The 12,303-nt window shown below is 66.4% G+C and overlaps 2 protein-coding genes across 3 annotated transcripts in view; one reads left to right on the top strand and one right to left on the bottom strand.

Annotated features, from left to right (window-relative positions):
* The first annotated feature begins 305 nt into the window (after nt 1-305).
* On the top strand, nt 306-4,691 carry HIC1 (HIC ZBTB transcriptional repressor 1). The gene is made up of 2 exons (XM_068415571.1): nt 306-640; nt 1,368-4,691. Exons 1-2 carry the CDS (start codon nt 589-591, stop codon nt 3,311-3,313), a joined length of 1,998 nt encoding a protein of 665 aa, XP_068271672.1. The 5' UTR covers nt 306-588; the 3' UTR covers nt 3,314-4,691.
* A 269-nt stretch (nt 4,692-4,960) lies between these two features.
* The window catches only part of SMG6 (SMG6 nonsense mediated mRNA decay factor), a 117,448-nt gene continuing 110,105 nt past the window's right edge, over nt 4,961-12,303 (bottom strand). For both annotated transcript variants that reach the window (XM_068415993.1, XM_068415994.1), the window contains exons 17-19: nt 9,396-9,607; nt 9,027-9,108; nt 4,961-7,084 (exon numbers count right to left, since the gene is read on the bottom strand). In XM_068415993.1, coding sequence (XP_068272094.1) covers nt 6,954-7,084; nt 9,027-9,108; nt 9,396-9,607 — 425 coding nt within the window. In that variant the 3' untranslated portion in view covers nt 4,961-6,953. The remainder of the gene's footprint in view (nt 7,085-9,026; nt 9,109-9,395; nt 9,608-12,303) is intronic.

The raw sequence follows: 12,303 nt of genomic DNA, 5'->3' as shown, positions 1-12,303 counted from the left end.
AGATGGCGCCCTGCGAGCGGTACCGGGTGCGGGGGGGGACATCGGCTTTGCGGGGGGGACAACAACCCCCCGGAGGGGGCTCCCGGCCCCCCCCTCGGTGTCACCGGGCAAAAGCTGATGTCCGAAGGATGCAGAGCCCCGAGGGGACGGCGGGGTCGGGACGGGGCGGGGGGGAAAGCGGCCACGGAGCGGGAGGAGGAGACCGGGATCGGTAAAGGGAGGGGAGAAAAGAAGGAGGAGGAGGTTGGGGAGGGGGGGCCCGAATTGTCGGTGCCCCGCCCGGGGATGGGAGGAGGAAAACCTCCCGCCGTCCCTTTAACAGCCAGCGGCGCTTGCTCGGGAGTTCAGGCCGGGGTCAGGGGGAGTTCGCAGCCCGGGTTTCACCTCCGAGCTGGCGGCGTTTGGGAACCCCGAGGAACCGGCGTTATTTCTTTTTTCTTCTTCTTCCACCACCTCCTCCTCCTCCTCTTCTTTTTTCTTCACCCGTAGGACCGGCCGGGAACTCGGGGTATGGAGGAAGAGCAGCAAGAGAGGAGGAGGAGGGTGGAAGGGAATAGCAACCGGCGGCGGCCCCCCCGGGGCTGAGCCATGAGAGTTCACCGAGATCTCGGCTGGTTGGCGGAGGCCACCGGGCGCCCAGGTAAAGCGAGGGGGGAGCGGGGGCGGGGGGGGGGGGATAACTCCAAAAAAATTAAAAATAGGAGGAAAAAAACCCCAAAAGCAGCTCCGCGGGTGCTTGGCTTCACGCACCTGGGCGGGGGGCACCGGCACCGGAGCGGAGGCGGGGAGGGGAGGTCCCGCTTCCCCCCCCCGCCCCGGCCATCCCCCTACTCACCCTCCGGAGGGGGAGGAACAGGGGGCGGGGGGCGCCCGGGGGGGCACGGCCGGCCGCGTCCCGGCACCGGGAGCGCATAAGAACCGGGGAAGCGCCGCGGGGAGCCGGGGCAGCGGCACCGCGCCCGTCCCGGCGGCCCCGGGAGGGCGGACGGGCGGGGGGCAGCGGGCCGGTTCCCTCCTCCGGCAGGTGGGCGCGGGGGTGCCGGGGCGCTGGCGGGGCCGGGGCGCGGCGCTGGCGGCGGCGGCCGGTGATGTCACGTTCTCCGGGGGTTTTCACCCCCCTCTCCCCCCCGCCCCGGCCCGCCGAGAAGCGAGCCCCCATATAAGCGGTGGCACCGGCCCGGTAGCCGAGCAGAGCGGCCGGGACGCAGCGGCGTGTGGGGCTGGGGGCTGAGCCCCGACACCCCCCGCACCCCCCCCCTCCCCACCGCGCGTGGGCTGAGAAGCCCCGACGTGCGGGTCGAGCCCCTCCACGCGTGGGCCGAGCGCCCGGGAGCCCGTTCCGGCGCTGACGGGGCGGTGTGTTGCAGGGCGACGGGCGAGGAGCGGGATGCTGGACGCCATGGAGGTGCCGAGCCACTCGCGGCAGCTGCTGCTGCAGCTGAACACGCAGCGCACCAAGGGCTTCCTGTGCGACGTGATCATCGTGGTGCAGAACGCGCTCTTCCGCGCGCACAAGAACATCCTGGCAGCCAGCAGCGCTTACCTCAAGTCGCTGGTGGTGCACGACAACCTGCTCAACCTGGACCACGAGATGGTGAGCCCCGGCATCTTCCGCCTCATCCTCGACTTCATCTACACGGGCCGCTTGGGCGAGTGCGAGCCGGGCGGCGAGCAGAGCCTGGGTGCCGTGCTGGCCGCCGCCAGCTACCTCCAGATCCCCGGCTTGGTGGCCCTTTGCAAGAAGAAGCTGAAACGCAGCGGCAAGTACTGTCACCTGCGTGGGGGCTACGCGACGTACAAGCTGGGCCGGGGGCTGCGCGCCGCCACGCCGGTCATCCAGGCCTGCTACTCGGGGACGCCGCGGCCCGTGGACCTGCCGCCCGTGGAGCCGGCGGCACCGCTGAACACGCAGTGCGGGGAGCTCTACGCCTCGGCCGCCCAGGGCACCCCGCTGCACCCCCATGGGCTGTGCCCCCCCGAGCGCCACTGCTCGCCGCCCTGCGGCCTCGACCTCTCCAAGAAGAGCCCCACCGGCCCCTCCGCCCAGCTCCTGCCCACCGACCGCCTGCTGCCCGGCGAGCCCCGCGAGCCCTCGCTGCCCCCGCGGCACGACAGCCCCCCGGTCAGCGCCGGCCTCCTGGCCGGCCACGCCGCCGCCTACAAGGACTCCCCGCCGGGCGGCGAGCCGGGGGGGCACCCCCACGCCCCCGACCCCTTCCGCAGCACGCCACCCTGCGCCGAGCCCCCGCTGCCCCGCGCCGACGGGCGCGAGCTGATGTACCGCTGGATGAAGCACGAGCCCCTGGGCCCCTACTTGGACGAGGGGGAGGCGGAGAAGGAGCTGGAGCGGGAGGAAAAGGCCGAGTCGCCGCCCGCGGCGCCGCAGCCCCGCTACCCCAGCGTGGAGAGCAACGACCTGGAGCCCGATAACAGCACGAGCGAGGAGACGGGCAGCAGCGAGGGCCCCTCGCCCGGCGACGCGCTGGACCGCTACTGCAACCACCTGGGCTACGAGCCGGAGAGCCTGGGCGACAACCTGTACGTCTGCATCCCCTGCGGCAAGGGCTTCCCCAGCTCCGAGCAGCTCAACGCCCACGTGGAGGCCCACAACGAAGAGGAGCTCTACCACAAAGCGGCGGCCGAGCAGGCCGTGCCCTACCTGGACAAGGGTGGCCCGGGGCTGGGTGACATCCTGCGGCCCTACCGCTGCTCCTCCTGCGACAAATCCTACAAGGACCCGGCCACGCTGCGACAGCACGAGAAGACGCACTGGCTGACGCGCCCTTACCCCTGCACCATCTGCGGCAAGAAGTTCACCCAGCGCGGCACCATGACCCGCCACATGCGCAGCCACCTCGGCCTCAAGCCCTTCGCCTGCGACGCCTGCGGGATGCGCTTCACCCGCCAGTACCGCCTGACCGAGCACATGCGCATCCACTCGGGCGAGAAGCCCTACGAGTGCCAGGTGTGCGGCGGGAAGTTCGCCCAGCAGCGCAACCTCATCAGCCACATGAAGATGCACGCGGCCGGCCCCGACGGCAAAGCCAAGCTGGACTTCCCCGACAGCGTCTACGCCATGGCCCGCCTCACCGCCGACCAGCTGGGGCTCAAGCAGGAGAAGGCGGCCGAGCTGCTCTCCCACACCTCGCACTTCCTCAGCGACCCCAAGGCCATGGAGAGCCTCTACCCGTTGGCCAAGTTCACGGCCGAGCACCTGGGGCTGAGCCAGGACAAGGCGGCCGAGGTGCTGGCGCAGGCTCCGCACCTCCACGCCGAGGCCGCCCGGACCATAGAGCGATACTCGCCCCCCTAGCGCTGGCCTGGCCGGGGGGCGAGGGGGCCGCTGGGCTCCCCTCGCTGCCCCGTATGGAGCTGGGAGAGGCGGTGGGTGCTCGTCCCCCGGCACTGCCGACGGCCCCGGAGAACTCGCTTGTAGCGGAAGGTCCCACGAGAGCTGCCCCGGGACGGCTGGACAGCGTGTCCCGCCACGAGCGCCCCGGCGTGCCGGGGAGAAGCCGGTAATTCAGGGACTGACCTCGCCGTGGGGGGCTGCCGGGCCCCTCGGCACCGGGGCGGGAGCGAAGCACAAGCTGTGAGGCCCCGAGGCTTTGGAGGACATGAGCCCGCTCCTTACCTCAGGGCTGGCCCCGGCGCTGCCCCCCGGCCGAGGGGATGCCCTCGTGTCACCCTGGCCCTGTGGCGGGACCCACCGGTGCTCGGCCGTGCCCGAGGGGACCCGAACTGTGCCGCCCGTGAGTAGCCTGTCCGTCGTGGCCGGAGCGATGGCTCTGAGGTGCCGCGGCCGTGCTGGGGCTGGAGGGTGTGCGCCGGCCAAACCCCCGCGGGGCCATACTGGGACCTCGGGGACAGACTGATGGAGGGGGACGGTGGGGTGTGAGCAGTGGGCAGGGGGTCAGCAGTCGGGGCCGTGCCCGGGGGCCGGGGAATGGCGATGCTCCTGGCCCCGGAGCCAGCACTGACCCCCGGCCCCGACAGCTGCCTCGCCATCAGGGATGTCCGGGGGAGGCCTGGGGGGGCCCATGGACCCGTTGGCTTCGCCCTCGGGTGGCCGCTCACCTCGATTTTTTAAAATATTTTTTTAATATTTTTTTTGCCAAAGATGCCCGTCCCCAGCGCGGCCGGGCCGGGCCGGGGGGTCACGACAAAGACAAAGCGGTCTGGTTTGTCAGCTACGGGGAGGTGGGCAGGGGCTGGGGGGGCACAGCCGAGGGAGGGGGGCTGTGGTGACCCAGGGCCAAGCCCCCACGGGCACCCTGCTGCCACCACACCCCCTCCCCTGCCCCTGCGCGGGGTGGTGGAAGCCCCCCCTGGCCCAGCCCCCCCGGCCCGTGCCCTGACCCCTCTGCCTGGGGCTAATGTGAAGCTTCTCCCCTCCCCGCGCCCCCTCCTCTCCTTTGCACATGAGGCCCCCGGGGTGGCCGCCAGCAGCGACCGTCCCTGGCCTCAAAGCCACTGTGCCTTAGCCCGAGCTGGCCGCTCCTGCCCGGGTGCCCCCTCGCCCCCTGCCCCGGGCACCCTCGTGGGGCGGGCGGCAGCACCCACAGCACAGCTGGCAGCACCCAGCGGGGCCGCCGGCCCCCCCTGTATCACGTCCGATTTGTACACGGGCTCCTCGCCCCTTTGTTTTTCTATAGTCGAAACCGAACGAGCAATAAAGCGACATTAACGCGCGTGGCCTCGCGTCCTTCTCTGGCGGGGGGGCCTGGCTGGTGTGGGGTCAGTGCTGGGAGGTGACCCTGGGGGTGCAGAGCTGCGGGGAGGGGCTTTGCCACGTGTCTGGTTTGCCCCAAGCCCCTCGGTTGTGGGGGCAGCAGGGGCTGCAGGTGGGACGGAGCCGCCATCGTCCTTGCAAGCACCGACGCGTCCCGCTGCCGGCCCTCCCCGCTGCCCCCACCCCGGCAGCGACTCGCTCGCCGACGGCAAATGAACCACCACGCTCAACAGACAAAGTGTTTAATACTAAAAAGTATTAAAACCATCTTAACAAAATCACCTGAATGTGGCTGCCCGCCCCACCCCAAGCCACAGGCTCCCTGCGGGGGCTTGGGCCAGCAGCCTGGCACGGATGGCCCCTGGCACGGGGCACTCAAGCCAGCAAGGGCCGCTCGCCCTCCTGCCAAGACCTCTGTGCCACGGCTGAGCCCGAGGCACAGCGCGAGGGGTCAGCATCCGGCAGGGCCACGGGTGCCTCCGAGCTGGTGGTACCCCGGGAAGGGGCCTGCAAAGCGGCTCTGGGGCAGCTCTGTTAGAAAACAAACACTTAAAACATTTAAACACACCCAGCGTGGAGGAAAAGGCAAAGTCTGTGCGCTGCTGTGGGCACTGCGGGTGCCGCGTGCCGCGGCCCCGGGTGGGTTTGGCTGCGGTGAGGGCTCCGCAGCAGGCGTGCGCACGCCAAAGTCTCTGTCCGAGAGGCTCTGCCCTGCAGCACAGCCCCTCCGTCCCTGCGCCGGGGCACTCATGGCACAGCTTAGCCAGCACAAAGCTCGTCTCCGTGGCCGTGCCGTGCAGCTCTGCCGCAGCCGGGCCCTGCCGAGGCTCCGGCGCTGGCCCTTGCCGCAGGGCCGGGCAGCTGGCGCGGGGGTAACGCTGGGCTTCCTGACGCAGACACCGGGTCCGAGCCACCCACGCAGGAAAGCTGGAAAACGCTGGGCTCCGTCCTGCTGCTTCCTCCACCACCTTCGCCGCTCCCCTCCCACGGCCACGGCGCCCCGGTGGGGACCGGGGATGGCCTCGGGGTCACTCCCACCCTCCGCTCGGGGGACCAGGACGTGACAGAGCTCCAGGGGCTCTGGGCCGTGGGTTAATGCTCCCTCTGAAGCTTCTGTATCTGGTGTGTGACTGGGACGGGGAAGGGGGGACTTGGTGGTGGGACAATGTGGTGTGGAGGGGGCTCAGCAACACCCTGACCCCGCACTGGCTCCCTGTGCGGGGTGACCCGGTGACAAGGCAGTGAGGTCCCTTACGGTGAAGGGACAACTCGAGAGGGGACCCTCCCAGCTGGGCAAGCCGCAGGGGGCTGGGCGCTGCCCTGGCTCTCTCCAGCCACGGGCAGAAGCTGAATCCCACACACACACGACGAACCCAAGGAGATAAGAGGCCACATGGGACCTGTGGGACAGCCGGTCCCAGAGGACTCAGAGGATTTTGTTTGCTGAGTCTTAGGTTGAAAACGTGTCTAAAGGTAGCGGGGGTGGGACTAAGGGGTTTGGGGGAGGAGGGAAGGGGCAGGTAATGCTGGGGTGGGAAGGGGAGCAGAACAGAAAGCAGCTGTGGGGGGGAACTGGCGATGTTCAAACCTCCCCCCCAGCAAAGCAGGCAGGGCACACACCTGAAAACTAACCTAGACTGAACTCTGAAATGAAACTCAACAAGCAAACCCTGCACCAGGGAGAGGCCAAGCGCCTCTGCAAGCACCCCCACTTTGTGGGGTGGGGAAGGGGCTGGAGGCCCCATGCAGGACGAGCAGGCCGGGGCAGGAGGAAACCTGCCCTTGAACTCTACAGCCTCCGCGAGGGGCACGACAGACTGAGCAATCCCAAGGTCCGCGCTGGCGTGTCCCCGGTCTCTGCCCCGCGCAGCCTACAAACCCAAAGAGCCACCAACTCGTGACTCGAGCTCTCTGCAACCAAGCAAACCAAACCAAGCAACAGGCTGGCGATCCGGCACGGGCTCCCCCCGAGCGCCAGCTCCGCGCTGGCACTGCCCCAAGGCTGGCAGGACCCTCAACGGCCCAGCATGAACCATCCCAGCAATGACCTTCCCAGCTGGTGTGCCCTCGGGGTGGGGGCCCTTCGCAGCACGGCCGTGCCAGGGGGGTTGAAGATGTGGCGTTTATTGGTTGCGGTGGGCTGGAAGGCGGCGGTGGCGCTGGAGCCGGGTCTCCCACCGTAAGAGGCTGAGTGAGTCGCTCAGGGGCTGCGGGCCCCCGCTCAGCCCTCCTGGGCCCACTTGAGGAAGGTGGGGATGTCCCGCACCGGCACGTTGCGGGTCAACGCTTTGACTCGCAGGTTCCGGTCGTCCGTCAGCAAAACCACTTCCCTGAGCAAATGGATGGGATCGTCTGCAACGAGAGGGAGAGCGGCGTGAAGCTCAGCCCTCCCCGCGCCCCGGCACCCCGTCCCACACCCCGCTGCCCCCCACCCTCCTGCCCACACAGGGTGCTGCGCCGTGCCGCGGGCAGGGAAGAGGAGGTGCTGACCCAGGCCAGGAAGGCGGCCCACGACCCTGGCTCCAGCAGGAAGCTGGTGCTATTATTCTGATGATCTCATTATAAGATCTAAAACCAACCCTGATTTGATTTTTTTTTTGGAGTCGCCACTGACACCGAGGCGTTTCTGGCTGGGGCTCAGACAGCCAGAGAGAGAGAGTTTGAAAGCCTGAGAAATAACCGAAAAGGGATCTTGCCCCCAGATGGATGAGCTGCCCCGCACGCAACGCGCCGGGCTGGGATGTGGGAGCCACGCTTACGTGTGTGCGAAGCAGGGGAAGCATATGGGGTATGTGTAAGCAGCTGGGTCCTGTGACCAGAGGACTGTTCCTATGAGCACAGGAAACACAGTGCCTCCGAGCCAGGACGGGAATGGAAAAAACAGAGTTTATGGGAGCCCAATATGGGCCCAGATTGGCTGCGTGGGGAGCGGGAGGACGAGGGGAAGGGGAGGGTGGCCAGGAACGTGGGTTATGGGCCCGGTGTGGGGCTGAGGGTGCCGGGGTGAGCGCCCCGTGCCAGGAGGAAGGGGAGCGGGGGCTCGGTGGGAGGGCAAGGCCTGGGGCCGAAGGCTGCCGAAGGCGGGATGGGGAGGTTTTGTGCGGACACTTTAAGAAATGTGTAACAATAAACATCCTCTGCTCCGCGCTGGTGACGCGCCTCCTTGTTACAAACCAGAGGCTGTCAGCTTGTCAGGCCCCATTCCCCATAATCCGCATGATTTCAAAATTCAGCATCATTTGCACATAAACATTTGGTGACGGTTTCTCTGTGAATCTGACAAGTTAAGCTGCTAAGAATTCGCACTGACAAATGCGGGTTGATTTCTTGGGCAGCTGCTGATGCGATTCCCATCCCCACCGCCCTGGCAACAGCCCGCAGGCTCGCTGCTCCCAGCACACGTGGCCGATGCCAACTGGGCATCAGGAGGGAAAATGGCCCTGGCCAGGAGGCATCGGGGCTTGTGAGGTGGAGGCTCGTTCTGGCCCTTCATCACCACCACTGGCACCATGAAATTGCTCCGTGGTCACTGACGAGGGGTTTCTCACAGGCTGGGGCATCGCCAGTGCAGTGAGGTGATCGTCCCTCTGTACTCGGCACTGGTGAGGCCGCACCTTGAATCCTGTGTCCAGTTCTGGGCCCTGCACTTCAAGAAAGATATTGAGGTGTTGGAGCGAGTCCAGAGGAGGGCGACCAAGCTGGGGAAGGGTCTGGAGGGTCTCACCTATGAGGAACGGCTGAGGGAGCTGGGGGTGTTTAGCCTGGAGAAGAGGAGGCTCAGAGGTGACCTTATTGCCGTCTACAACTACCTGAAGGGAGGTTGTAGCGCAGTGGGAGCTGGCCTCTTCTCCCAGGCAACTCGCGATAGGACAAGAGGACACAGCCTCAAGCTTGGCCAGGGGAGGGTCAGGTTGGACATTAGGAAGCATTTCTTCTCAGCAAGGGTCATTAGCCATTGGAAGGGGCTGCCCAGGGAGGTGGTGGAGTCACCATCTCTGGAGGGGTTTAAGAAAAGCCTGGACATGGCACTTAGTGCCCTGGTCTAGTTGCCATGGTGGTGTCAGGGCAACGGTTGGACTCGATGATCCCAGAGGGCTCTTCCAACCTGACTGATTCTGTGAGGTGCGCATTTGGCAAGGCGGTGGGAAGGGCCCCAGCCCGGGGCTGACCGGAGGCAGGAGGTGGCACCTGGGTGTTGAAAGAGGCAAAATGCTCCAAGGGCCGTGAAAGAGAAATGAGAAGCGTCTGCAGGATGCAACAGAGAAGTGACACAGAGGATGTGAGGATGTTCTACCTTTGTTGGAGGGCATGAAATCCTTGGCCTTGTCATTACAATAGTGGAGGCAGCAGGACAGAATCAGGTCATCATTGTTTCCCTGGAAAAAAAGGACAACGTTACCCCTGGCAGGAAAACAACCTGCAGCCCCACCACCCTGATCCCTGCACCGCCCTTGAGATGCTGCCGCAGCTCGGCGGAGAGCAGGGCTGCTCGGAGCCGAAACACACCCAGCCGCAGGAGCCTGCAGAGGTGGGGACAGAGCCACCCCCCTGCCCAGAGCTCGCGGGGCCCAGGGTCTCTGGTTCCACCCACGGAGACAGTGCCGTGGTGGATGCCCTCGGCATCGCTACCCCTGGGTCCTCGTGGGGCCGGGATGTCCCTTACCTGCTGGCCGGTGGTGTCTTCACTGCGGAAGGAGATGGACTCCAGCTCGTTGCCTCGGCTGGTCAGAGCCCTCAAGCAGTTGTCCCGGCTCTCGAATCGCCCCTCCAGGAACTCGATGGACTTCCTGGCTCTCTCCTGCACTTGGCGGGCATAGCCTGCGGCCCAGTGCTCCATCTCCGGGCCCTTGGCCAGGCCGTCCAGCTCATTTATCACTTCAAACAGGAAGAGGAGGTACAGTGACTATGGGACAAGGTGCTCCCGTGACCCGCTGCTGGAGCACGCAAGTTGCCAAGGCCTCGGGGCCGGGGCACTGGGAGCTGGCTCAGGAAATCTGGGTTCAGCTGCCGCAGTGTCCCTGCACTCCTGGACTTGGCTGCAGGGCTGGAAAAGCTTTGCTGCCCTCCACCTCCGTGGGTCACCTGGCACCTGGCCCCTGCAGCGTGCGGAGAACGCTCCCCAAGGGCATCTCACTCTGCTCTGCAAAACGCCGGTACCACCGCCGTGCCCCTACCCCCTGCTCCTGCCTCACAGCCGGCGGCACCTCCGTGTGTGCCCGAGGGGGTCAGAACACCCCGTCCTGCTCCTCTGCTCCCAGCACAGCCATGGCCAGCAGCACCGTGCCCCCCGTGCCGCATCGCCTGGCTCGGCACCTCTCGGCTCCCTCTACTTATTGCAGACCCAAAAAGCTGCTGCCCTTCTGCTGCGGGGCTGCACGTGGGAACGGGGTCACACGTGGGAGCAGGCAGCTCACGCTCCAGCACTGTTTCCCACGCAAGTCCTGGCCCTGTTTTCCCCACCTGAAGCTGCTGTCCCAGGCTCCCGGCAGGGAAAACAGAATCACAGAATCAGAATCACAGGATCCATCAGGTTTGAAGAGCCCTCTGGGATCATCGAGTCCAACCATTGCCCTGACACCACCATGGCAACTAGACCAGGGCACTAAGTGCCATGTCCAGTCTTTTCTTAAACCCCTCCAGAGATGGTGACTCCACCACTTCCCTGGGCAGCCCCTTCCAATGGCCAATGACCCTTGCTGAGAAGAAATGCTTCCTAAAACGCTCTCCCCAACACCTCACCCATCTGGGTTCGCACATCTGCCCTGACACACGTTGCTCGAGACGAGCCTGGGATCAGGCCCATTCCCAACCCGTTCACCCTCACTGGAGCCCATCAAGCCTTGGAGCCTCCTGAACTGCTGCCAAGCAGCCGGGAACCCCAGCAGAAGCCTGAGGGACCCCAGCAGAGCTCCGGGAGGGACACGCCGCTCGGTCGCAGAGCCAGGGCACACAGGCGTGCGGCCCAGCGTCCCCTCGCCCACGACGGCGCACGGGGCCGCGCGCGCAGGAGGCCGAGCTGGTGCGCACGTGTGCGAGGGAGCCTCTGCGCGCACAGTGTGTGTTTTAGCCATGGCTTCATTTCTGAAGATTGTTTCCGAGCCTGGAGCCAAGTCTTGAGTTCAAGTGGGAACTATGCATTCCTTGGGGGGTTCGGGGAGCGAGCTCGGGGTCTGAGGCCTCTCCCCAGCGCTGTGAATCACTGCCCGGGGAGCCTGCGTGCTCGCTCTGTTCCATGGTGAGACTGGCACTCACTGTCTGGGTATTCAAATTAAAGCTGCGTTGGAGCTGCTTCGCTCTTCGCTGCCCGGCGACGCTTCTTGCTACCGACCCGATGCTGCCATTTCCACACAATGCAGCGGCCGGGCCCGGGGTGGGGGGGGGAGCCGTGCAAAGAACGGAACATCAAACAGGAAAAGCTGGTATTCCCTCCCGAAATCTGCCTTCCTGCTTCCAAGCTAAACAGGCTTCAAAGGGGAGGCTTGTTTGTGCTTCTGCACCAGGCCTGGCTTCTCCATGGCGGGGTCAGCCCCAAGGAGCACGGAGCAGGTTAAAGAGCAAGAGAAACAAACCCAAGGCGAAGCCGCGCGCTTAACCCCTTGCTGCATCCCCGGGAGGAGTGCCCCGTGCTGGGGGCACCGCGATGGGGCACGGGACCACCAAGGCCTCTGTCCCCTGCAGCCACGGGCCCCCCACTTAGCCCGAGGGACAGGTTCCTCCTGCCCGCACCCGGGTCTCAGCACTGACGGCTTTCCTGGGGGATGAGGGGGAATTTGCCCAATGCCCAGGGAGCAGCTGGCGTCAGGGGAGGCTGGTGGCAGGCGGTGGAGATGCGTTGCGCTGTCCCCTCTGCGATGGGCTGTGCAGGGAGGCAGCGGGACAGGAGAGCGCTTAAGGTGCTCAGCCGCTGCCGCTCCTCCTGCCCCTGGCAGGGCAGGCCGGGCTCCTGAAGGCAGCAGCATCTCGGACAGGGACAGGACCAGGGTTTTCAGCTCTCCTGTAACTGCTGCCCTGGGCTGGGGGTCAGCTGGAGCAGCCTCACACCAGCCACAGGAGCGCACGGGGAGGGAGGGCCATGGCTTCGGGGCACATCCCAGCTCTCGCAGGTGTTAGGCTCCACAGCCCCCAGGGCTGCCCAGGCTCCCCCGGTGCTGCCGGCTTCCTTCCCTTCGCTTCCACACAAAGCCCCGGCCCCGTGGTGCCAAGCCACGGAGCACCTTGGCAGCTCCCGGGATGAGCTGGGCCAGCGGCCAGCCCTGCTCCCCACACCCAGGGGTCCCGTCCCCAGCCCTGGGAACCCCTCCTGAGCCAGGGCAAGGGCAGCAGCTGGACGTTGGCTCTGGGGCAGGCAGAGCTGGACACCAGGAGCTGGGAAGGAAGCCCTATAACAGCTGGGAGGGCAGGCAGCCCTGCGTGCCGCAAGCCAGGGGATCGCCACAAGTGTACACCCTGCTGCCTGGATGCTGGAGATGCCCGTGGGGCAGAGCTGGCCCCCGGCCCCCCAGGGCTGTAGCGGCCCGTGGGCTCTGCAAAGCTTGGCCCCAGCCCCCTCCTGCTGCCCTTGGGGATCCTCC

Source organism: Nyctibius grandis, chromosome 18 (genome assembly GCF_013368605.1).
Source record: "Nyctibius grandis isolate bNycGra1 chromosome 18, bNycGra1.pri, whole genome shotgun sequence".
NCBI lineage: Eukaryota > Metazoa > Chordata > Aves > Nyctibiiformes > Nyctibiidae > Nyctibius > Nyctibius grandis.
Note: the sequence above shows the minus strand (reverse complement) of the source record. Positions and strands in the feature narration are given on the sequence as shown.